Below are 27,423 nucleotides of genomic sequence, written 5' to 3'. Positions count from 1 at the left end.
AAACCTTGGGAGAACCCAGGCTCAGTCGTTTAGTTCTCCTCTGGCCATCGAGCGAACAGTGTATGATTATGATTCAGGCAGCATTACAGGTCAGAGGTCAGATTGAATAAGAAAATTCAGAATATTTATCCAGTTCCATCTGGTTAGAAGTCGGAGTCATCACACCAGTATGGAGACGAGTTTGTTGAGGATCAGTCGTGTCGATGAGGCCTTCACAGGGCTGATGAGGCTGGCCCTTCAGGGATGCATCATGGATGGGTCCAGGCGCAGGTCCACCTTCTGATCTGGATACGGCCTGGATCCGGCTGACTTCAGTAAACTTTAGAATGAACAGAAAGACAAACATTAGCATTCATGCCATTCCTCTTATTAAATAATGAGTACATCAGGTGTTATAGGAAAGTGTCCCTGGTTCCGGCTGACCTATGCAGCCTAATAATCATTTAACTGATTTGAATAATAGAAATGTATAATGTTCTATATGAATGCCAGGTAAAAGAGATGCGTTTTAGTCTAGATTTAAACTGACAGAGTGTGTCTGCTTCCCGGACAATCACTTAGAGTGTTGTAATAAAACTGACATGCAAGTTAAGCTTTTTTTGTGGAAGTATCAATTTATTACTGAATATGCAATTAAAATTATTGCAAACATTACCAAATGACCAAATGTGAAAAACAAACAAAATGTGTATTCAGTATTTGTAGTATTATACAAATAATAGTATTATAGTAATAGTAATAAAAGAGTAATTTGGACAAATATTATCAACATTAAGGCATTAAAATAAAACATTATTTCATTAAAAGTAAAATATTACTGTAATGTTGATAGTGTCTTTAACATTAAAACTCACAAACCCACAAAGCTGCTCGTTAATCTCCTGACTGGCAGCGCTGATGATCGCCTCGTTTAGATGTTAACTTACACACAATAAAATGAAAGATGACATGCATGGTGGTAGGGTAGGCTAAGTTTACATTTTTTAAGTTTTAAATATTGACGCTCATTCGTTCAACTAAACGGGTATACTTTTCTTCTCAAAACTGGCGCCTGTCCATTTATTTCTCCTGTCCTCAGTCGCTGTTTATAAAGATTGCAAATCATACATTTACTAAAAAAAACTAGGCTATATCAAGCTCTTGAAAACCTTTTTTTTTTTTTGGCAGAAACGATGGTTCGAGACAGTACAGAAGACACACGCAGACTGTGCTGGAACTTACCTCAGTCACTTCTTCTGACGAGTACTTCTAAAACTACGCCAGCAGACTTTTCACTCACAACTCACTAGCTAGCCTACATTAGAGACTCATTTCCCGCTGATTTTACGTACGAACCCTGTGAGATAAACTGCGCGTATGGATTTCATACAAAACGCTTTTCTCACTTTTAAATATGCAACGTCCACAATGAATAGGCCTACGATAATTACATGATGAATTTAGAATTTAAACTGCATATTTCAAAAAGGCTGCTGATATAGCTGGTTTAATTTCAACTAAGGATTTATTTAACGATGTGGCATTTGATTTTGTCAAAAATTCTAACCGGCTAGCTGTGGCTAATTAATGTTTCACAGAATAAATACGTTACTCCTCACACTTCCATATCAAAGACTGTATGTTGAACAGTGAAATTAGCTTGCTTCTACCACCACAACTTATTAAAAATATAGGTAAACATTCATATTAACTTACCATAAAACAGCTGCCTGCTCCGAGTGGCGTGCTCCTCGAGTCAGAAGTGAAGAATCCAGAAAGTTCCACAAAGAATGAAAAAAGTAACCAGTTGCTGGGTCAAAATAACCCAACCAGCGGTTTATTTGTGAATGACCCCCTTACAACTCATTTGACCCAGCATGAGCAACCCAATAATGTGTTTACAGTACCCCAAACAACCCAACTTTTTGACCCAGCACAATCAACCCAACAATTTGTTTACAGAAACAACCCAGCATTTTTTTGAGTGTACATTAAAAAATAATGTAGCGCAGTGGAATGGAAAAAAGTGATTTTCTGGTAGGCTACAGGATGAGAGTTTATTAATTACGAAAACTATTATTTATTTTTGCTAATTATTATTTTGTTTCAGTTCGTTTTTCAGTAAATGTTGTTAGTTTTGTTTAGTTTTAGTTTTTCATTAATGTTGACATTTCTATTTTATTTCAGTTTACGAAAATGTTTTTTTGACCAATAGTTTTAGTCTTAGTTTCAGTTTTCGTTTACGAAAATAACCTGACTAAACTGGGAATGGTCACAGCACTTGCTATATTGTTGCCCAATTGTTAGTTTAATTGCTTTTATTGCTCCTCATTTATAAGTTGCTTTGGATAAAAGCGTCTGCTAAATCATCTGCTAAATGATTAAATGTAAATGTAAATATATATATATATATATATATATATATATATATATATATATACATTTACATTTAATCATTTAGCAGATAATATATATAGGCTATATAGCTTCATTGTGTGGGATTTTACCTATATTACTAAAACTTAAATCTTCTCTTTTGGTCCTGTATTAAAGAAACTTCATAGGTTTTACTTTTAGCATAGGTTGGGAATAATCTGTGGATGGATCATATCATATTTATAGTTTGGATAATTTATCAGATGACCTAAATGAGACTAACCCTCAACCAAATTCTAATCCTACCCTAACCCTATCGTAAGTACATGTAGTTGCTTAATATTAATCAGTACTTAAGTGTAACCAAAAATATTTAGAGCATTTAGCTTGAGAGTTGCAGTTAATGGAGCTCTGAGGAAGAGTGATATATTCAAGTGTGCAATTTTCTCTTTTTCTCTTGTGATATGCTGCAAATCCCTTTTGGAAGGTGTGTTGAGTAGAAAAGCGCCCTTCAGGAAGGATTCATTATAATTCTTTAACCGTGAAGACTGTATTTAAAGGGTAACTCTCGCCAAAATGCAACCTAGGCTCTTTTTGTTAATCTACCCGAGGCAAACTTTCGTTTAAAAGCATAATTAGAATGGAAACGCCACTTTTAAGTTTGACCGTATTTTCGTTTTAGGTTAAAATGCCTTGTGAATGGGAGTGAATGGGGCACTTTTATGATTGCATAAAAAAATCCCTATTTTTAAAACACTAAGGAGGCTTGATACAACATGAAACTTTGCTCAAAGTATCACCAGTGTAACGGTGGTCAGGCGGTGAAGGGACTGAGACCAAACCTGGCTTTTTTTCACATTTATTCCTTTGGGAAAATCAGAACACAAAACATGCCTTCAGGCACTGGCTTACATAAAACAGCATCCAATGTAAAGCATACCGCTTCTGATCGGTACGGCAACAACACAAGGACAAAACGTAGCAGAGCTGCAGTACACCGTTTCTCCAAAGGGGGCTCCAAAACACCAAACTCAATACAGCTGCTCAATTACGGCGAAAATCACATACAAACACAGCCTACATTTCTAACTCTGTTACACCAGGAACACATTAACTCGAGCATTGAGAACATTGTTTGTGTACACAGAGTTTACTAAAAAGAAAGATTTTGAACAACTCACTGTGTTTCCGTCTGCCGCCATTTTGACAGTCAAAAATAGTTGATCTCCGTAACAGGGAGGAGAGTAAAGATGGAAAGCTCCTAAAGCTTAGTTCAATATAAATTCACGGATAATTTGTTGTTTTCACTTTAGTGAAAATCAATATTGACCTTGTATTTGAAAAAGGATCCTCATATAAGAAACAATACTAAAATTAAGAGTCAGTTCATTCGCATTCGGATATCGACTATTTTTGACTGTCAAAATGCCGGCGGACACAGCTACAGTGAGTTGTTTAAATTCTTTCTTTTTAGTAAACTCTGTGTACACAAACAATGTTCTCAATGCTCGAGTTCATGTGTAGAGCCCCTGGTGATACTTTGAGCGAAGTTTCATGTTGTGTCGAGCCTCCTTAGTGTTTTAAAAATAGTGATTTTTGATGCTATCATAAAAGTGCCCCATTCACTCCCATTCACAAGGCATTTTAACCTAAAACGAAAATACGGTCAAACTTAAAAGTGGCGTTTCCATTCTAATTATGCTTTTAAACGAAAGTTTACCTCGGGTAGATTAACAAAAAGAGCCTAGGTTGCATTTTGGCGAGAGTTACCCTTTAAAAGAACCTTTTCTAATAATGGCAACATAATAACCTGCTTTTAATTCAGTTTATTGAACAAAATATTATACAATGTCTTGGATATACATATATACAAATATTACATTGATAAAACATCACTCTGACAACCACTATTCAATGCGCTTAACGCTTTAAGAAAATGTCAAATACACATCAACGTTTTCCAAAAATCTGAATATAGAAAGCACAAAAAATAAGAATTTCACCTGGAAAGACGTACTCTCTCAGCACAAGAAAACTTACTATAAAATAACTATACAATTTTTGAAGTTTTTAAGCAGGTATGAAATATACCTGAATTGACCTCCCTCAAAAGGTATTATAATTTGTTGTTCTATGCAAGAGTTAGACACAGAACAAATATAAGAAGCAGTGGCTCTGATCCTGGTGACTTCCTGTCATCAACCGTGATCTCAGATAACATAGACTTCTGTCTTCTCTCCCATAAGCCAATACGTTCTCATTTTGCCTTTACCCTGAAAGAGAGGAACAACACCGATCAATAGCATGCATCAATGAGCACTCAGACAGCACACTGGAGGAACTAATCAACAATATGTCAGCAATATGCTCTTTCTTAATGAAAAGACAGAGGCATAGGCCGCGTTTCCATTACATGGTTCAAGTGACCTAATTCAGATTTTTTCACTCCCATGTGTCACAGATCGGATATGACCCACAAACGTGTAAGCAGGAAAAAAGCACATGGATTCCGATATACTTAGATTGGTTTCAGGCCTCATTCATATGTGGAAATAAATATGAATTGAATACGTGCATTTGAGTCTGCCATGTAAGCGAACAGATCAGATATTCCCCTGTTAATGCGAGTCGTACGTCATTAAAAAAGAAAAGGTAGCGAATGATGTCAACTCAATCACATGACTCTTTTCAATGGGTCAATGGAGGACGAAGGCTCAACCCAATGTTTTGTTGACCTTTAAAGATGGTGCGGAAAGCAAACACTTGAATTATCATTTTTATCTACATCCATTGCAAATCACTTCCTTTTCGGCCTAAGCTTTTCTGGGTCAGTACTTCTAACTTGGTTTGTTTGGTGTAAATGTATAGTGTAAATGCAGATATTGGATATGGGTCACTTTTAAATGATGCAAGATGGTCATCAAAAAAAAAATCAGTGTTCTCTGTTAGAATAAATCGCTTTGTAACTGCAGATCGTATGCATGCACAAATAGATCCATTACACACTAACGGATAAGGAAAACATTAAAAAGCATCATATGACCCCTTTAAAATGCTGTCATTAGATATTATTTAATCTTTATCAGAATCTGTTTGAGTTTTAAAATCCTGAAATAGTGTTTTTAAATTCCATCTGATGTCCTGCAGGGGCATTTTATCCTATTGAAAATCAAAATCTACGCACTCTAAAATATCTAGTTTATTTTTGTGTTATATTGGAATAAGAAAATTCCCAATGGGATCCTTTAGAAAAATCTGTACACATTCCTTAAAATCCCTCACACAAAATAGCAAAAACTAAAATTAAAACAATGGATATAAAAATAATTTAGCTCATTATATATACATTTTAATCACTTCAGAATGCAAGCACGACTGGAACTCCATACCTTCATCTCCACGTCTCCTCGCAGCTGGAGTTCAAAGTAGCCAAACTCGTCCAGCACGTCTTTGGTGGCTGAGGACACATGTATCCTCAGAGCTGTGGAGGACATGATAATCATAAATGAATAGTCAACCGGAAGATGAAAATTGTTTCATCATTTTCAAAACTTCATTTCTTTTTCTGTGGAACACACTTACAAATATTTTGACGAATGTAAAATCTGCACTTTTTCATACAACATACGCACACAGTGACTATAAGGGCTGTTGAGCTGCAAAAAGGCCAAAAAAATACCATCATTTTATTAGTCCTTGTATGCAAAAACCTTTCCTTCAGTGGTAGTTTAAAAATATCAACTCAAACTAATTAAAACTGAAAGTATTTAATATGTCCAAGCACTATGAGACTTGGGGACAGTTTTACTAAACAGGGCAAATGGGAGTGGAAAGTTCTGCGAGTGATCTACTGACAACATGCAAATTAAAAAAACAGATGCAGCCGGATCATTTCAATAATGACCAACACATCTACCAAGAGCAGCGCAAATTAGCGTCTGGTTTATGACATGCTTTTTTGGGCATTAAATAATGGCGCAAATACCAGTCAATTTGACTTGCACAAACCTTAGTAAATCACCTTGCATGATTCATTTAAATACTCTCCTCCCATAAAGGATTTAATAATCTTCATAACTCAAATATTGTAGTACAGCTGTATAGTTTATTATAAAATGGTTAGTTCCAGTCCTTGATTCTGATTGGTCAAAAGCTGTGTTTTATTCACGACAAAACACGGCTATGTCCGCTTCACCCAACGGTTCTATGTACCACTACACAAGACCTCTAGCAACCACTCTAAGCAACTTAAACACATGTTCTCATTGATAGTGTTCATTGAAGCTTATAGAGTAGAGTATTGTGACAGATCGAGTAAGCAAGTGTACCTGCATTTACAGTAGATATGTGCATTTTCCTTCAGGTCAGTCCTATATTCCTAATAAAAAATCTGTTTGAATGTCCGCAGTGATTTCTTGTCCTTTTAATAGTTAAGGTTTTTTTCCCGAGCCCTCTAGTCATTTGCGTCTTGTTTCTCCTTGTTCACAAGTTTCAGTCCTTTCAATATAAAAGTGTTCTCTACTAACTACTGTCTTTTTTTTTCTTCTTTTTTTTTCAAGGCTTGCACCTTGGAACCTTTTTCAAGGTTTGCGTTCTCGAGCCACAAGGCACTGTTGTGGTGCAAATGAGCAGGCCAGAGCGCATTAAGGATTTTCTGTTAGAACGGTGTCGGTGCCCCTAAGTTAAAAACTAATGATCTTTGCAGCGGAAGTGAATCAATCAAAACTAACTTTAGCTGGACAATAACTTGAGCTGCTGTAAAGCCAAAACAATCTGTTTCTTTAATTTTCTATTATCACTGTAAAGCTGCTTTGAAACAATTTATATTGTCAAAAGCACTATATAAATGAAGGTGACTTGATATGACTTGACTTTGCCGCTATCTAAAGGTGAAATAATTTAACTTCTGTTGCTGTTCACGGTTATGGGTGGGACTATTTTTTCTTATTATTCACTTATTCACGATATAGCACAGCCTCTTGTACCTTATTGCTTACGTAAATGTTAAACTTGTTTAAAATTCAGTGGTCCTTTATGTTTTGTTTATAGTGGGAGATTTCATAACTATAGAAACCACTTCTCCATTGCCGTGTTTTGCCAGAAACTATTGCAAAATGCTTAGTATAAACACTTGGTATAAAAACAGAGTGACGGTTAAGACGTTTGTTGCAAAGCTTTTTTTCCCCTCTGGGATACTTTACTGTAAGTCAAACTACTTCAGAGGTTTCATGCAACCGGGCCCTGGTCCTTAAGGTGAGATCCACATAAAACTGTTTTATTATTTCAGAAGAATGTATGGATTACTTTTACAGAATTATACTTTTTTTGGTCACTGAAAGCTTTGATTGTGCAGAAAATTCTCCATATTCTCTATTAGAAAGAAAGTAATGCGAGTTTGAAATGAAATGAGGGTGGGCAAACAAAGACTTTTCATTTTTGAGTGAACTATCTCTTTAAGAGTCACAGCCAATAAGTTTAAGTGCACAGCTGTGAGTGACAAATGACACCGTGCTTGATAAAAAATGATTCATCACACTTAAGAATGACGACAGGCACTCAACACAAATGGAGCCCAAGTAATGGGCAATCTGTCCTGTCTATAAGAGGACCAACATATCTGTAACAGGCTCCAGAAGGTGTGGCCTTTAAGTGTGAAGCATTAAGCTCCAACAAGCTGTAAACATATTATTACATGTTATAAATCAAACCGGATACACGTCGAGCGTCCTTGTCGCTAATTATGAATTATAAATGAGGCCCATCTCAGGAAGTGGACTGTGAGTCGATACATGTGGTGGTAAGTCTCATGAACAACAGCTGTTACTTGTAAATGGGTGAAACGCATATTAAAGTTTCATACAACACTACTGAGCAGCTCTGTTCCAAACCCTAGTAAGCTGCCATTGCTGTCTGCTGTCTACAAAGGCAGCTACCTTCTAAGGAATCCTAACCATCACAGAAGTTACTGATTTAAAACTTTCTATAGGCAGCAACATTCATAACAATCATTCAGTCTTGTGAAGTGCGTGAGAATATTAATTATTTTTGGGTGATTCCAATAGTTTTCTGTTAGCATGTTTTTAAGCTAACAATGTAACACTCTAATAAGCACAATAATATACAACTCACAAATAATGGATATGGATGCTATTTTTATCTTTACTTTTCAGTACTGACTAAAATACATTGCTGTTAAAAATTGTTTTTTTAAATAGCACTTAAATAGCAGAATAGCACTTGGGAGCACTTCGACTCGGCGCAGTAAAAAGTCACGTTGGTTCTAATGACAGAAGTGAGAGGGAGAGAGGATTTTTCAGGAGTGATGATATTACTGCGCCGAGTCGAAGTGCTCCCAAGTGCTATTCCGCCATACATTATAGTTATCCTTTTTGCCCGCTTAGAAAAGCACCACGTTTTATTTTGTGTCACCATACTTGGTCATGTAACTACTCGTGTAACTGTATTTAAATAGGGAAAACGTGGAGGTGTTTGGTCGCTTCTAGCTTCATCTCTGTTTGGATCCTAATGAATAAACTGGGCTAAGCTAAGTGCTATCAAAGTGTCGCCGTGCGCCAGAGCGATTGATTGCACGCACTGAGACGAGAGAGGTATGTATCAATATATGTATCTCGTCTTAGTTAAGGGAATAACATAGTTTATATGAAAAAACGGTGGAGTGTTCCTTTAAGCTTTATAATGGGAGTGAATGGTACCATAGATTCTGAAGCCCAAAAAGTGCATCCATCCATCATAAAAGAAATCCAAAATGGCACAAGCCTGTGCTTTCCTATGAGTTATAACTTTACACCACTGTTCAAAAGTTAACGATATTTTGATATATTTTATTTAAATATATCAAAATCACAAACAAAGATTTAGTTAACTTAAGATGTTTTTCCACCGTTGGGCGGCGGCCAAACCGTTTTCGTTCCTTAACCATTCTATTCTGTGCCGGTAAAGATATGGTTTAATTTTCCACTGCTTGGCTGATAACAGAGCTCTTTGGAATGTAATCCAAATTCATCAGTCGTTGCAATAGGGATGTAAATAGTGATTACGTTATGGAGGATGATGAGATATTTCTTTTAATTGTATAGTGCGCTTGGCCAGCTACAGAGAAACTGGTAGCCAGGCAACCAACCAATACTGTGACCAATACTGAGTGGCGATATCACTACATGCATTCTACCTGCATGTTTAGCCAACAGTGCTAAGAATTCCGGATGAGAAATCATGTTGTGACGAACCAAGCTTAAGTGGAAATAAAACCTTGCTGTTCTTAGAACCGTTCGGCCTGATGGTGGAAAAGCAGCTTTAGTCTCATGCTGCATTGTCATAGTGTGGTAAAAATTCTGCATTCTGAACAAAGATAAAAAAAATATTTTTGTCACCAACCTTCTCCAGTAGATTCCATTCGGGATGCTGTGTTGACAGTATCTCCAAATAAACAGTACCGGGGCATCTTAAGACCCACTACACCAGCACAGACAGGCCCTGCTCAACACACACACATGCAGCATAGAGGGAGATTAATTCACTGTAGGAATCCAGTTACTACTTATACACAGTCCTAATGCTTCCTCACAGGTTGAAAAAAATAAACTAAACGAGAACAACAGGCTGCAATCAGATCGCATGTATATGACATAAATTCCTTCCATCTCAAATGAACACACACACATAAACACATGTTGAGTTTTCATGTTTTATGAGGACATTTCCTTGACATAATGATTTGTATACTGTACAAACTGTATATTCTATCCCCTAAACCTACACATCACAGAAAACTTTCTGCAGTTTTTTTATTTTCAAAAAACAATTCCTTACGATTTATAATCTGTTCTTCATGGGGACCATAAAGTGTCCCCACAAGTTCAAGGATTTCAGATATTGGCGTCCTTGCAATGTAGGGTTTACCTGAACCACACACACACAGACATTATATATATATATATATATATCTATCTATTTATCTATCTATCTATGTAATATATATTATATATAATATACAAAAAAATTATAATTTATATTCATATGTATTTGTTTAAAGCAATAATTATCTGTCCTTAACTTGCACTCAGCACAACTGACTTTGTACACCGACGCATGTTTCATTCCTATTTTGCACCCGATGCACAGCTGACTTTTCCCTCGGCAGACGCATGTCGGTAAATTAGGGAATGAACTTGCGCTCCCGGGGGCGGTTAAGCGAAAAGAGGAGGCGTGTTCCGGCGCAAACGTTCCCTGGTGCTATTTTGCAGTTCCAGAAAACTATTCCGCCGCAGAAAAGTCAGTGGCGCATTTTCAGTGGCGCGTTCAGATGCTATTTTAAGGGTGCATGCTTGGCCATAATGTAGCGTGTGCACAACACACATACACTTTGCTTCTCGCATCTACACAGATGCAGCAGTTGACATTTTTGCAAACCATATATAATTACAAGGAAAAATATTCCACACGAGGGAAATCATTGTGGTGTCCATGAAGATGTGAAAATAGGCATAAATCTAGATTACACATTTACCCAAATTATTATACGCCTGTTTAACCGAAGCTTATTTGGGTGGGTTTCTCCCATCCCCATACAATGTCACTTCTCGGAATGTCGGTCTCCTCGGCTGTGAACCGCTCCTGGTGTGCGTCTGGCAAATCCGCCGTTATAATAGCAATCCGTCATGGAACAAGCGCACCTGCTTTTAAAGGGAATGTGAGATGACGCTCTGATTGGTTTATTTCACATTACGCCCAAACCACACCTATGAGTAATGTAGCTACTTCAGACCAACCCATTTTAGATTTGCGTTGGGCGCAAGAGTAATTTATATATAATATATATAGGTAAAATAGCAACAGCGCCCAAGATCCATCCACAAAGTTACTAGCGCTTCGCGTTTGATACTTGCGTTTCAGATCGTTAAAATAGGGCCCTAAGCCTGAAATGAATGAAATCTGTGAAACAGATACCTGTGTGGATTCCTATCCGCAGTCGTAGCTGATCGTTGGGTCTGTGTCTGATTTTGAAGGTTTTAACCTGTTCCAGTAAAGCCAATGACATGCCAGCTATCTCACGTGCATGTACCTTCCCATTCCGCACAGGCAGACCTGACACCACCATGTATGCATCACCGATTGTCTCCACCTAAAAATACAAGAACATGCACAAAGCCATCTGCAAAAAGTTTTTGCACATTTTTACGCCTTTAAAAAAGCTGAAGAAAGTTTAAATAATTAAAAAAATACCTTCTCTAGAGAAAGTACACTATATACTCTATATAGTGCATTATAAAGGTATTCATCTGCATTAATACGATCAAGCACATTCCACATCATATGTGTTTGAATGCATTGTGTTTTTGAAAGGTATAACCCCATGAATATATTTTTACGAAAAGATATGACTGCACTGTGAATTAAAAGTCACTCACCTTATATACATCAAAATTATCAATAATGGCATCGAAGCATGTGTAGAGATCATTCAGTAATGTCACCACCTAAAGAGAGGCACAGGACACTGTTAAGAGCAGTATTGAGTTGTGAATGACATTAGCATGACAACATTATAAAATAATGATGGCTTTTGTATCAGATCACATAACTTAAATTACAAAGAAATTAAAAGATAGTTCTAACCCAAATCTTACCCCTTAATCTTAATACCCGTAACTTATCCCAGAGATCCCTTAACTTAACCGTAACTTAAAACCAGAGAGAAATGATAGGTTGAAAAAAGAATGTTGTAGTAGACCCATAACTTATCCCTAAAACCAGAGGGAAATGATAGGTGAATAAGAATGGTGTAGTAGGACTAACCCTTGTTGTAAGCCTAAACTTGACATTCCCTATCAGTCAGTCAATGTTACATCAGAACTGAACTGACAAATTGGGATCTCGCCTGAGTGCCCAATCATCTTCAAGTGTAAACTACTGTAAACGAGTCAATGCACACTGGCGTGCGAGATTTGTATCACAAGCCCCACCCAATGAAGCAGGTATATAAGGAAGCGTGTGTGCGATCGCACTTCAAGCTTTCGCTTCAGAGCCGAGCGGTTGTTGCTGTTCTGCTCTGCAGTCATCAATGAGTGTGCTACGAGTTAGAAGAAGCTCTTTAGTCAAGTGTTGGTGTCAGCGTTGGTCGCTTCAAGAGCATTTCCTACTGCTTCCTGCTGTCCCCTCTGCTATGCCCCGATCTAGTCCCTCTGCCCAGCAGAGGGCTACTTTGAGGAACCCAGTGGGGGCTAACCTGCCGAACCAAACTCCGCTCCTCTAGCACATCGCAAGCTGTAGAGCTTCCGGCTGAGACTGCTGGTCCTTCGCATGGGGGACCAAGTGTTTCATTTGGGGCTCCAGCGGAAGACCAGATGTCTATCGCTGCATCAGAGGGTGGATTAGAGTCCTCCAGGGATTAAGATTATACTGCGTCGCCCCCTTCAAGAAGAGCAGCATTGACCGAGTCTGACCCAGAGCTGACGGGCCGCTGAGAGTGTTGGGCTCGAGTGGAGGACTCCACCGTGTCCCGAACGCTCAAGGCTGGATGATTGGTATCTCGGGATCGCCGGCAGGGACCAATAGCGCCCTGCCCCAGTGCCTTTCTTCCCAGAAGTGGACGAAGAGTTTACCAGATCGTGGAAGGCAACTTTTTCTGCCAAAAAACGAGCTAGTGTCTCCTCCTCCCTCACTAACCTCGGTAGCCAAGGGGTACGTGGAGATCCCCCTGGTGGAGAGCTTCATATGAGACCGCTTCGGCACTGGGTTCACGGCTGGGCATGGCAGCGTGGCACGCACCGGGGTGGCAATCACCCCGGCCTGTTGCCAAACCTTCAGCCCGTGGTCAGACCTTGCGTTTATACTGGCAGGAGTTTCTCTGGAGCAAGTGTCCAGGCATGCTGTTGTCTCAACAGATGCCTCCACCACTGGCTGGGGTGCAATATGAAACAGGCATGCAGCATCGGGCTCCTGGATAGGACCCCGGCTGCAGTGGCCCATCAACTGCCTTGAGTTGCAAGCAGTATACCTTGCGCTTCTCAGCTTCAAATAGCTGCTACGCGGCAAGCATGTACTGGTCTGATCGAACAACACTGCAGCCGTTGTGTACATCAACCATCAGGGTGGTCTATGCCAGGGGTTTTCAAACTGTGGGTCGCAGAGTGGGAAGAGGTGGGTTGCAAAGTCACTTGGCTCCAGCTAAATTTAAGTTTCAGTGAAAGACACACACACAAACAGTCTAGGGTTGCTCCCAGCAGGCATAACGTGGTCTCCGTAGCATCCCTTACCATAGGTACACTTTCCCAGTGTTATCCAATAGTCTCACTGAGTGGGTCAGAGAGAACAGCAGTGATTGACCTTCTCTGCGTGAAGCCAGTCCCATCTTCCACCCTAGTAGGTGTGGGGTGATTAGGTAGCCTACGCAGGGTGCTGGAAGGGGCACCAATAGTAATGCTTTGTATGGATCCCAATTCGTCAGTTCAGTTCTGACGTAGCGTTGATACACCGCCTCGACTCGCACACACGCTTCCTTTTATAACCGCTTTGGGATTACAATTTGTCAGTTCAGTTCTGATGTAACATCTCTGTTCCCTCCTTCAGGGAACAGGGGTTACATTAGTAACGTCTCGGTTACGTATGTAACCCTCGTTCCCTGAGTAGGGAACGGAGACGTTACGTCGGATGACGACGAATGGGGTTTCGCTTAGAAATCCTATCATCTTCGAGTATTCAAACACGAGCCAATGGCAAAGAAAATGCCATGGGTCTGCGGAATTTGCATAGCGTAACTCCGCCCCACCCTGGGGGTATATAAGGAAGTCGCTGGCAAGATGCAGATATGTCTTCGCTGAGGAGCCGAGACTGAACTCAGGCGTTCCAGCGGTACAGCGGAAGTGGCAGGGAGACGTAACGTCTCCGTTCCCTACTCAGGGAACGAGGGTTACATACGTAACCGAGACGTTCCCTTTCGTTGTCACTCCGAGTTACGTCGGATGACGACGAATGGGGTTCCCGTAAAATCACGCCACCTCTCGACTGTCTACCAGTGCCCTGCGTAAGTCTGATCTCCCTGTCGTGAAACTAGCACGGACGAAGGAGTCCTACTTAACACAGGAATACCAAGGTACACTGGGAAGCATATCCAGTGGAAATATGCAATCATGCTCAACCCGAAGGGGGGGACTTGGAATACACATATGACCCCGAAGGGCTGCATACGGAGTAACACTGGGGTGTCCAGCCGCAGGTGGAATATTTCAACCCCAGGGGTGGCAAGGTGGCTTGCCAAGGGAAGACACATGCTCAAGGAGGCTTACAGTGGAATACACATGTGGGGGTCACCGAAGGGAACCATGCACATGGAGGCACCTAGCCAAGCGCGAAAGCTGCCCGTGGCATAACTCTGGCGCTGACGTCGTCAGTGCTGGAGGAGACTCAGGGCTTATGAGGCTCACCTGAGGAGAATGTCGCACGTGTCCCGTCCGTGGAGAGGAATGGCGAGCAAGCGAAGACACCTGAGCAGAATCTAGTACCGGCTAGTTGAAGCGAGTACATGAGAAGAAACTGGCTCTACTCGGAGATTGTAAAATCTCGCAAACGTGTTAGGTGTCGCCCAGCCTGCAGCTCTGCAGATGTCTGTTAGCGAGGCGCCATGCGCTAGAGCCCAAGAGGAGGCCACACTCCGAGTGGAGTGGGCCGTCACACCAAGGGGGCACGGACGACCTTGCTGCTGGTATGCCAAAACAATGGCGTCCACTATCCAGTGAGACAACCTTTGTTTGGAGAGAGCCTTTCCCTTCAGCTTCCCACCATGACAGACAAAGAGCTGGTCTGAGGTCCTGAAACACTGCGTTCTGTCTACGTAAGCACGAAGGGCGCGTACTGGACAGAGCAGTGCCAAGGCTGGGTCTGCCTCCTCCAAGGGCAGCGCTTGCAGGTTCACTACCTGATCTCGAAAGGGTGTGGTAGGAACCTTGGGCACATATCCAAGCCGGGGTCTCAGGATCACGTGAGAGTTAGCCGGCCCGAATTCCAGGCACGCTTCGTCAACCGAAAATGCCTGCAGGTCCCCTACCCTCTTGATGGAGGCCAATGCAACCAGGAGCGCTGTCTTCATAGACAGGAACTTAAGCTCCACGGATTGCAAAGGCTCAAATGGAGCGCTCTGCAGGGCAGTTAGAACCACTGAGAGGTCCCAAGAGGGTACGAGGGGAGGACGAGAAGGATTTAGTCTCCTCGCTCCCCTCAGGAACCTGATGATCAGGTCATGCTTCCCCAGAGACTTACCTTCAACTGCATCGTGATGTGCGGCAATGGCGGCAACATACACTTTCAGGGTGGAGGGAGACAGCCTTCGCTCCAACCCTTCTTGCAGGAAGGAAAGCACGACACTGATCGGGCATTTCGTGGGTTCTTGCTGTTTGGAAGAACACCAGTTGACGAAGAGGTTCCACTTCAACGCATAGGCATGTCTCGTGGACGATGCTCTAGCGGAAGTGATGGTAGCCACCACCGCTGGTGGTAGGGTACTCAAACCTACCTCGTCCCGTCCAGAAGCCACACGTGGAGGTTCCAAAGACCGGGACGAGGGTGCCAAAGGGTGCCCCGTCCCTGAGAAAGGAGGTCCTTCCTCAGAGGAATTGGCCAGGGAGGTGCTGTCGCAAGGAGTATGAGTTCTGAGAACCAGGTGTGGCTGGGCCAGTATGGGGCAACCAATATAACCTGCTCCTTGTCCTCCCTGATCTTGCGCAGGGTCCGCGCAAGAAGGCTCACTGGGGGAAACGCATACTTGCGTAGGCCCCTCGGCCAGCTGTGCGCCAGTGCATCCGTGCCGAGCGTGCCCTCGGTCAGGGAATAAAACAGGTCGCAGTGGGACGAGTCGTGGGAGGCAAACAGGTCTACCTGTGCGTCGCCGAACTGATCCCAAATCAGCTGAACCGTCCGGGGATGGAGTCGCCATTCTCCAGCGAGAGGCTGAACTCGAGACAGCTCGTCGGCCGCCTGGTTCAGGTGTCCCGGGATATAAATGGCTCGAAGCGACCTCAGATGCTTCTGACTCCATATAAGGAGGTGGCGGGCGAGTTGCGACATACGGCGGGAGCGTAGACCACCCTGATGGTTGATGTACGCTACTGTTGCGGTATTGTCTGATCGGACTAGTACGTGCTGACCCCTGAGCAACGCATGGAAGCGGTGCAGGGCGAGACGTACAGCCAGCAACTCGAGGCAATTGACATGCCAAAGGCGCTGGGGTCCTGTCCAGGAGCCCGCGGCAGCATGACCATTGCACATGGCGCCCCAGCCCGTGGTGGAGGCATCTGTTGTAACAACAACATGCCGGGAAACTCGTTCCAGGGGCACTCCGGCCCGTAGAAAGCTGAGGTTCGTCCACGGGGTGAAGGTCTGACGGCAGGACGGAGTCACTGGGACCCGGAGCTTGCCGTGTTGCCATGCCCACCTCGGGACTCGATCGCGAAGCCAAAGCTGAAGCGGTCTCATATGAAGCAATCCGAGCGGCGTTACTGCGGCTGCGGATGCCATATGCCCCAGGAGCCTCTGAAAAAGTTTCAGTGGGACCGCACTCTTGCCCTCGAACTGGCGAAGACAAGTCAGCAGTGACTGCGCGCGCTCGCTCGTAAGCTGCGCGCACATGGCGACCGAGTCGATTTCCATACCGAGAAAAGAGATCCTCTGCACTGGGCAGAGTTTGCTCTTCTCCCAGTTGACCCGAAGGCCCAGACGAGCTAGGTGCCAGAGCACAAGGTCCCTGTGTTCGCAAACCTGGTCTCGAGAGTGAGCTAGGATCAGCCAGTCGTCGAGATAGTTCAGGATGCGAACCCCGTGTTCCCGGAGGGGAACAAGGGCTGCCTCGACGACCTTCGTAAAGACGCGAGGAGACAGGGCTAGCCCGAAAGGGAGAACCGCGTACTGGTATGCCCGCCCCTCGAAAGCAAACCGTAGAAACGGTCTGTGTCGAGGTAAAATGGAGACATGGAAGTAGGCGTCCTTCAGGTCGATCGCTGCAAACCAATCCTGTGGCCGCACACACTCGAAAATGCGTTTGGCCGTGAGCATCTTGAACGGCAGCCTGTGAAGGGAGCGGTTCAGGACGCGCAGGTCCAGGATCGGTCGTAACCCACCCGATTTCTTCGGAACAATGAAGTAAGGGCTGTAGAAGCCGGACCTCATTTCGGCTGGAGGGACAATCTCGATCGCACCCTTCGCCAGTAGGGTGGCGACCTCCGCTCTCATGACAGGGGCATTGCCACCGACCATAGTGAAGCGGACTCCTCTGTAGCGGGGAGGAGATCGCGCGAACTGAATCGCGTAGCCGAGCCTGATGGTTCTCGCGACCCAGCGGGACAGTCTGGGAAGCTCTAGCCAGGCTTCCAGAAAGTGCACCAGCGGGGTCATACGAACCACAGACGTTCCGTCGGGGGTGCAGCGAAGCGGAATGACCGGCCCAGACGTGGGTGGCATAGCGGCCCGGTGCGGGGGCACGGTCATTATCCGCGTCCTGCCAGAGGAAGCCAGGGGAGGACCAGCGTCCCACGGGGGCGTGCTCTGGCAGGGGTCTGGCGACAGAGGGGGATGAGAGGAGCGTGGCCCGTGGGCGGCGCGTGCTCTCATCCGCACACTCCGTGTGCTCAGAGATGGGGTAGTGAGTTCTTTCTTTAACCATTTTAGGGTGCTGCCCGTCGTGGGACGAGCAGCGGAAATGGGAAAACCAAGGATTCTCCCCCGGCCCTCCACCGGGGGAAGGAGCGGCCCTGCAACCGGCTCCTGAACAGAACTCAACGCCATCTCTGAGCAGCCCGTCTCAGGAGCGCCGTTTAGCCTGGCGTTTAGCGGGGCACGGGGCGGGAGAGGGCTGTGGCGCCTTCCTACGGCCTCCTCGCCGACGCGACCCGGAAGCAGCGGACTGCTGGGGCCGATCGGGAGGGGGGGGAACCGCAGGAGGGCGCCCTCGGCGGCGAGCGGGCTGAGGCACCTGTGCCGACGACTGCGCTGCCGGAGCAGCGGGCCGCCGGGGCAGGACGTGTTTTAAAGCCTCAGTCTGCTTCTGGGCAGTCGAGAACTGCTGGGCAAAGTCCTCGACTGCGCCGCCGAACAGGCCAGCCTGGGATATGGGGGTGTCGAGGAACCGGGTCCGCTCGGCCACCCGCATATCAGCCAGGTTTAGCCATAAGTGTCTCTCCTGGACCACCGAAGTGGCCATCACCTGACCCAGCGAGCGTGCGGTCACCTTCGTCGCTCGGAGAGCAAGGTCGGTGGCGGCACGCAACTCATCAAAGAGTGCTGGGTCAGACCTCCCCTCGTGCATGTCACGCAACATCTGGGCCTGGTAGACCTGGAGTGTCGCCATGGCATGCAGTGAGGAGGCTGCCAGCCCCGCAGCTCTGTAGGCCTTCGCCACAAGGGTGGAGGAGAACCTACAGGCCTTGGAGGGGTGCTTTGGGTCGCCGCGGGAAGAAGCACTCTGAGGACACAACTGCATCGCAACAGAGCGTTCAACCTGGGGAACCCCAGTGTACCCTTTGGCAGCCGCCTGATCAAGGGGAGGCAAGGCGGAGGCGGTCGCCGAGCGATCACGGGAAGACAATGGTGCCTTCCAGGACCTCGTGACCTCCTCATGCACATCCGGGAAAAAAGGCATTGGGGTTGGCTGCCGACGCGGATCAGCAGCCGCACCCAAAAACCAATCGTCCAGCCGCGAACGAACCGGCCCAGGTGGCGGGGACCACTCAAGACCGATCGCCGCGGCTGCCCGGGAAAGCATGGCCGTCATCTCGGGATCAGACTCGGACAATGCTGGGACACCCGAGGGTGGCAGCACAGCCGAATCCTCACTTCCCGAGGACTCCTGCCCACCTTGTGATGCAGCGATCGACATCGAGTCTTCCTCTGGAGCGCCGAATGAAACTCGCGGCAAGTCAGAGGACTGTACAGCGGTTTCCACGCGGACACTCGCGGGTTGCACGGGAACAGAGGGCAGTGTGGAGCGTGGAATAGTCGGCGCTTTGTTCCACACTGTAACCCTCAGATCACCCTGGCCGCCAGCCGAAGTACCAGCCCTCTCGGGACCAGTAGATCGGGGTGCGGATGAGGGGACTCTCACATTAAGATCATTGAGTCTCGATCTCAACCGTGCGATGGGCATGTTCCCGCAATGGGAACATGACTCATCCACAAACGCTGCCCTAGCGTGCTCAACACCCAGACACACAAGACAGCGATTGTGCCCATCAGAGTCAGACACAAATAGACCGCAACCAGAAGTGCACGGGCGAGGCATCTTTAAAAAGACGTGCCGCGTGCAATGCTCTTTTGTGAAAGGAGATTTCTCCGCAGAGTGTTGAAGCGACCAGGGAGAGAACACACAAACTCTGGCAAATCACTGCACAGATCAGCAGGGAATGTGCACTCGCTGGAACTCGCTGTCACACCAACACCTGGAGAGAGGCTCGTCTCGAAGAGATAAGGAGATGAACTCAGGATTTGGCTGTGGAGTGAAGTAAATCAACTTGGCTCCGAAGCGAAAACATATCTGCATCTTGCCAGCGACTTCCTTATATACCCCCAGGGTGGGGCGGAGTTACGCTATGCAAATTCCGCAGACCCATGGCATTTTCTTTGCCATTGGCTCGTGTTTGAATACTCGAAGATGATAGGATTTCTAAGCGAAACCCCATTCGTCGTCATCCGACGTAACTCGGAGTGACAACGAAAGGGAACCTAGATGTTAACTGTAAACCTATCCCTCAAATCTAATTAGTAAATTATAATTCTGATTGGAATGGAATCACAATTTTAAAGTAGAATGTAGACAAGTAGTTTTAAAACAATTAATTTAATGTAATTAAATTAATGTAATTTAAAACAATTACAATAAACAATTGAATGTTTTCACGTTAACACCACTAACCCACTATATTTATATAATTTAAATCCAAAGTACTTTAAAGTGTTAATAATAATTATAATTATAATAATGTAATAATAGAGGAACTCTCCTTTTAATCAGCCAAGATACTCTATTCAGATACTTCAAGATACTTTCTCTGTTTAGTTCATTCTCTCAAGAATTCATTTGTTTGACTATTCAGATGAGACTTCCTCCGATTCCAAAGTTTTTTTTCCCCGCACCTTTTTAGGTGTGATGAGAACCTGACAGAAATAGTTCTGCATCTGTGCTCCCAAAACTCAGTTCAAACAGAATGTATAATAAAAGTCTATTGTGTCTGCAGCTCTGCCATGTCTCATAGAAGCTGAGTGAGAAATGACTGCTGTGATGCGTTTCTGCTTGAACTCCCTATGGTTCCCTGAAATTAAAATACTTTCTGCCCCCCACACCAATCCTCTCCCCCCGTCCCATCCCTTTGGATGTACGCCCAGAAAAAGAGGCCTTACAGAGTGATATATTTGCATACATAGAACAAAAAAGATGATGAATTAAACATGGAGGCCAACTTCATTATGAGGTTGTTATGCTATAACCTTAATCACTGAAACACTGCTGGATTTTATCATTGCATCTTTGAACAGCTGTTGAACAGCGTGATCCAAACATCATGACAGTTAATTTTTGTTGTCTGCATTTGGTCTAATTTCAGAGTAACTTTCCAAACTCAGTTGGTCTATTAGTTCAGATAAGTAAAACAAAATGCAACAATGGCCTCAAATGTCTCATAATTTAAAGGAGTATGCAACTTTTTCCACTTATGGGTACCCCTAAAGAAATTAATTACTTTTGAAAAATATATTAAAAATCATGTTTTATTTATAATGATATTCTACATAGTGAATCGAGTTTGCATAGCTATAATCATTTGCATGTTTACGTAGATAATGATTCAGAACTTAATCTCACTGATTCCAGAAACCATGTTTTAGGCTAAATAATATCAAAGTACATACTATATCTGGATTTATTACATGGGTTGTGAAAGTCTTTGCATTTGCTAATCTCATTTGCTAAATCATCTTCTTTGCAAAACTTTATGGAATGCCTGGCATAAAATGTATTAATACACAAGCATTAAAGGAGAATACTTGAACATCTTGGGGCAAAACTTTGCAACCTCTCGTCAAAAAGTGATTAACGTGATCATCGTATTTTGATCATCAAAATACATGGGAATGTGAAGGAAGGAATGCCTTTTCTGTAACTCAGACCGAAGAATACGTCAGTCTAAATCTCTGTTTGACAATATGAAGGTCAGATATGTTGCTTGCAATAACATTGATGCATAATTCTTGCATAATCAAAAATATTGCAGGATAGTTGCATACTAAATATGGTTATGTTAAGTCCAATCACAGATAAACAGATATGACAAAATATGAAATATGTGCATTGATCATTTTGTTTTTACAGAGTAAACATTCCCAGTGAAATAAGCCAGATCACAGTAGTCTAATGCATCTTACTCTCAGAACCAACCTAACCCTTGACTGTTTTTTAAATACTATATAAGATTATGTATAATATAATCTTAGTGGATTTTATTTGTCTTGATCCACAATAAGATTTTTTCACTTCTTGTAAGCACTGATTTTAGAATAATGTTCTTTCATTCTGAAATCATGCTGGAGAACATGATCATCAGGTTTTACATGAAGTTTGAAATAAAAGGGAGGTGTACTAAATACTAAGAAATTCTATGTTATTCTTCTGTCCTCAATATTGTTATGTTAATATAATTTGCACACAAAGCTTTTTGACCATCGGTCTCAGATTTTGTTGTCCCCACTGTTTATTAAATAATATTATATTTATTAGAATAGTCCTAGAATTTTGTATCTACAAATTCTTGTGCAGACCTGTAAAGGTGTACTCTCAGCAGACATTGATGTAAAGCCCACTATGTCGCTGAAATAGATCGTGACACTGTCAAAGGCTTCTGCTTGTACGGTCTCCCCTCGCTTGAGCTGCTCCGCCACTGAACTGTGGGGAGAATTAGGTTACGATCAAGTGAACCATGAAATTATTTTCCATACACAAGTCCAACTACAATAGCAGACATGCAGTAGCAAACAATCAGTTAGTTTAACAATACACAGATGAAAGCAGAAAATAATTTAATTTAATAAATCCTTATCTAGAAACAAAACAAAGGTATAAACAAATCGGAAATTATTCACAGCATGTTGAAAAATGGGAGTTTTGTCCAGCTGAGACTCTCAGACTTTCTGTTAATAAGACCCAGGATCCCATTTGAGATCAATTAGTGATAATTCATGTAATTAAAGAATGAAAGATCTTGGTTAATTCCTAGCTATTCTTTTAGAGAGTTTAGTACTCTATAATTAGTCAGCTTGCCTGCTTCATCTAAAGCCGGTATTAAAAGTTCTCACCACTTACATAATTATCTCAAAAACAGCCATTTTTAGATAAGACAAAACAATATGGTAGAAGTTACATCACATGCAAGTTGTGTAGTAATAAGATAAGTCTTGAACAAATAGAAGGTCTTCATCAATCTCCAATTAAAAGTTTGGAAATTGCATAGGAAATATTAAACAACACTATTCTTACTGTGGAAGGATTTGGTAAAGAAGATTTTCGGCTTTCCGTTTCTCTTCGAGGTAGGCCTGGGTTCGCTCTTCTACCAAGTTCTCCAGGTTATTGGCATACTGTTCCATTCTGGACAAAAGGTTACTGAGAATACTGGTGCTGCCTTCCCTGCCAAAAAACAAACAAACAAAAACAGACACTTGGTTCAACATCTGATGTGTAATTATAGCAGATATAGATGATTATAATTACAGCAGACAGATTACAGCAGAATATTACAATTATGTGAGATCACTGGCAAGTAACCCATGAATTATTCAACGAGATGAATTGGAGATATTGTAGCATATGACTTCTGAAACATGCATGAGAATAGTGCAGAAAACAGGAAACAGGAATATGTACTATTATGCAGTGTACATCAGAAGGAGCAGGGCATAGTTGCATCTTATGAGGCGTAAAACGCAGTTATGATGAAGTGTGGTAATCATGTACTGTTGGTGTGTGGTTTGCTGAATCACATTGTTCTATTTTGGGGTCAGATCTCACTTTTACGTGCAGCATACAAAAAAATATGTAACACTTTACAATAAGGTTCATTAGTTAACATTAGTTAATTACCTTAGTTAACATGAACTAAGAATGAACAATACATCTACAGCATTTATTATAATTTTAACATTAACTAATACATTATTAAAATCAAAGTTTGTATTTTTTAACATTAGTTAATGTACTGTGAACTAATATGAACAAACAATGAACATCTGTATTTTTAACATTAACTAACATTACCAAAGATGAACTAATATAGTAACAAATGTATTGCTCATTGTTAGTTCATTCATGTTAGTTAATACATTAACTAATGTTAACAAATGAACCTTATAGTAAAGTTTTACCAAAAAATCAAATTATTATTATTTTTACAAAATGTACAACAATAATCTCATACAACAATAAAAAGTTTATTTTATTGCTTTAAATTAAAGAAATAGAATATTAATACAATCTTAATATTACAGTCATATTATAGCTGCAGTGCAAAAAGTTTAAGCAATGTAACTTTATTGCACTTTAGCAATTTACAAGTATTCTAGAACATTTGTAGATCTACAGAGATTTTCAAGTACTACTGTAGTTACTACACTTTTGGGAAACGGCCTGTAATTCTAGGATGACTCATGCAATTGTTTATACAATCTACTTAGGCTTATGACGCTTTTCGGAAAAACACGGCCCTTGTCTATACCTAGATATCTGATTTATTTAAACTTTCTTAAATGCCAACAAGATGCATTTATGTAATGAAGACTAGGTTGTAGGCTAAGTCTTTTTCATGAAACATATTAGGCATTTTAGCGGAGGTTTGTCAATGTCTGTCAACTATGTCTTAAGTGCCCCTTTGGGGAATTAACAAGGAAGCTTTCACTCACATCAATATACGTTGTTTATCAATGAGCTGTCAGCTGTAAAACAAATGCTGCATTCTGTTCAAAGATACAATACTGCTTCTACTTCATGCAGTAAAACACAATCTGTGTGGTTTGTTATATAAAAAGTTTTTCTATTTGAGATAATATTGATTGCATTTCAATGTAATTCCTATATCTTTCTTTTGTGTGTTTAATTGTGTGAATGAGAATTGGTCAACAGGTCAAAACAATGCAGCAATGAATCATTTCAGAAAAAGAGTGAGCATCATTTGTGTAACTGGTCTGTTGTAATGAAGGTGAGGATTTATTTTGAAAGTATTGATGCACAGATTCCTCAGATTAAAAAAACAGCTGATGACCAGCAGCAATTATTTCCCGTCAAACATGTCGTACTACAAACAGCTTGACTGTCCACATCATGAACTTAAATGTATATAATAAAGAATGAAGAAATATATGACAATGTGGATAGAAATACAGTTAATATATTGGAATCATCTAATTGAGTCTATTTTGAAAAATTATGCATTTACATATTGCCCTACATTAAACAATTTGGTAACACTTTACAATAAGGTTCATTAGTTAACATTAGTTAACTACCTTAGTTAACATGAACTAAGAATAAACAATACTTCTTCAGCATTTGTTAATCTTATTTAATATTAATTTCAACATTTACTAATATGTGATTAAAATCAAAGGTTGTATTTGTTAACATTAGTTAATGTACTGTGAACTAACATGAACAAACAATGAATAGCTGTATTTTTATTAATTTACATTAAGATTAATAAATACTGTAACAAATGTATTGCTCATTGTTAGTTCATGTTAGTTAATACATTTAACTAATGTTATCTAATGAACCTCATTGTAAAGTGTTCCCAACAATTTTAAGTAGACTCATTGGTCAACTATCCATATTTGGTAAGGCATATTTGCAAATATAACAAATGTACTGTAAGTGATATGTAGCAGGGTGCAGTGCTTACTTGTTAAATTTTGCAATGAAGATCTTGATGTGGCTGAAGTCAGCTCGTTCTGCAGGGTCTTCAGCCCAACAGCTTTCCATTAAGATGGTCAGCTCCTCACAGTGCAGGCTGTTATCTGTGGTAGGCCTGAAGTATGGCTTCTGGCCATTCCGCACCTTTTGGATTATCTCTGTAACAAAAAAAAAGTGTCAGTTTTTTGTCAGTGGTGTACAACAAATTAGTTTTAATGTACTTGATCTTTGAGGATGTTACCTTTGGGACTGAGATCCATGCCTTCAACATAAAATGGGCCGTTCCTTAGCGCTATCTCCTGTAGTATGATCCCAAAACTGTACACATCTCCTTTCTGGGTTCCTTGGGGTGGATGCCTATCATATATTAGCAACTCTGGAGCCGTCCATAGCTTTTCTGAAAAATCAGTTTGGTAAGCAGTCACAAAATCCTTTATCAGCACTGGACAACAGTCAATTGATGTTTCATGCGTCAAAACAGAAAATCTTAACAGATTCTTACTTGCATACAGTGCATGTGGTGAGTCTTCATTTTCACAAGAAGAACGGAAGCTTGCCAGACCATAATCTGTGATTTTCAAAACGAAGCGGCTATCCACCACACAATTAGATGATTTCAGATTGCCATGGGAGCCAATGTAACTGTTGTGCAGATAATTCATTCCCTGGCAGCATAAGCATTAAACAGAACATTATGTCTTTGCCCACAGTTTATGGGGCAAATAGAGCAGAATACACATGAACCACTGAAAAACATTCTGTAGCGTATAATGGTTTCATGAGAAAGCTGGAAATGTAAAACAATGAACATTAATCGTGTGTATTCCATTTTGTAATTCTCAACAATACTTCCTTGTATGCTCAAAGCATTAAGAAAATTACTGGGTTGATAGAAGCCAAAGAACATATTTCATAATTACCTTTGTAAGACAGAAATACATAAATTACGATAAAATGTTATTGTCTTTTCCATTAAACAGCAACTGTATTTAATAATCAGGATCAGGATTAACTCAAGGTTAATTGGCCCACTAAATTCTTTCTGACAGACAAGTGCTCTTTTAAAAACAAACAATGTTTTCAAAGCAATTTTCTTTCTTAAAAGCAAAAATATGTTTTGTGCATTTAAGCAACAGTTTGCTTTGTTGTAATTGCAGGCCAATTTTCCAGCAAAAGTCAAATGCTTTTATGTGGCTGGGCTCTCAAATACCTTTTACAATAAACAGAAGATTGGTTTACATTAATAGAGTTTACATTATTTTCATACATGTTTTCCAGAAACAATGCCATGCTATCTTTGACGCCAGTCCTTTTTATTTTACTAATGGGGCTCCTCTCAGAAAAGCAAATAATCAAACCAACACAGTTTTATGATTGTGTAGATTGCATAGAATCAAATATATATAAAAAATATGTGTGGTAAAATAAGGTTTATATATGTTCTGTATTTATTTTCCATTTTCCCACAAACCTTCACAATGTCATTGATCAGTGAGTATCGGAACATCCAGTCCAGGTTGATGCTCTCATTTTCAAGGATGTCCTGTGAAAGAACAAACTGGACTTTAACACTGCAAAACATCTAGATGCACAGGCATTGATTTTGTACAAGCAAATTATAGGCCTACGATTAACAGATATGATCATTAACATAAACAAACAAGGTCATTAACATAGAAATGAAGGAATAGTAATAACATTGTAATAGAGACTCAGTTACTACTGTACAGTTGCCAACTACTTCCCTGAAATGGGTAGAATAAAATGCATTATAACATTAGCGTAACCTTTCAAAAACCATTCACACTGCCTGTGAACACAGAATAATATGAATAAATGGTTAACAATGATGTTATTAGTTAACATGTTTACCTGTAGACTGCCTCTGGGGCAATACTCTGTCACAATGCAGATATTTGGTGGATCGATACAAGCGCCAATAAACCTCGTCAAATGGTTGAACTGCACATCTCTCATCTATATATATCAACAAAGTTTTGAATTAACATTTTGAATTTTAACCTTTAGGATGCTGACAATTAGTACTCCACTTATTCTGAAAATCTCAAAGACCACGGCCAATAAAAAATAATAAAATAACAAAATAATAATATAAAATA

At 41.6% G+C, this 27,423-nt stretch overlaps 1 protein-coding gene across 4 annotated transcripts in view; it reads right to left on the bottom strand.

Annotated features, from left to right (window-relative positions):
• Window positions 1-4,162: 4,162 nt before the first annotated feature.
• The window catches only part of npr2 (natriuretic peptide receptor 2), a 75,312-nt gene continuing 52,051 nt past the window's right edge, over window positions 4,163-27,423 (bottom strand). For all 4 annotated transcript variants that reach the window (XM_081365963.1, XM_081365960.1, XM_081365961.1 and 1 more), the window contains 12 exons: window positions 27,176-27,280; window positions 26,775-26,846; window positions 25,806-25,968; window positions 25,545-25,700; window positions 25,293-25,461; window positions 22,883-23,029; window positions 22,168-22,291; window positions 11,784-11,852; window positions 11,323-11,497; window positions 9,751-9,849; window positions 5,745-5,836; window positions 4,163-4,628 (listed from right to left, as the gene is read on the bottom strand). In XM_081365963.1, coding sequence (XP_081222089.1) covers window positions 4,566-4,628; window positions 5,745-5,836; window positions 9,751-9,849; window positions 11,323-11,497; window positions 11,784-11,852; window positions 22,168-22,291; window positions 22,883-23,029; window positions 25,293-25,461; window positions 25,545-25,700; window positions 25,806-25,968; window positions 26,775-26,846; window positions 27,176-27,280 — 1,434 coding nt within the window. In that variant the 3' untranslated portion in view covers window positions 4,163-4,565. The remainder of the gene's footprint in view (window positions 4,629-5,744; window positions 5,837-9,750; window positions 9,850-11,322; window positions 11,498-11,783; window positions 11,853-22,167; window positions 22,292-22,882; window positions 23,030-25,292; window positions 25,462-25,544; window positions 25,701-25,805; window positions 25,969-26,774; window positions 26,847-27,175; window positions 27,281-27,423) is intronic.

This window comes from Scardinius erythrophthalmus, assembly GCF_964197995.2.
Source record: "Scardinius erythrophthalmus genome assembly, chromosome: 5".
Lineage (NCBI taxonomy): Eukaryota > Metazoa > Chordata > Actinopteri > Cypriniformes > Leuciscidae > Scardinius > Scardinius erythrophthalmus.
Note: the sequence above shows the minus strand (reverse complement) of the source record. Positions and strands in the feature narration are given on the sequence as shown.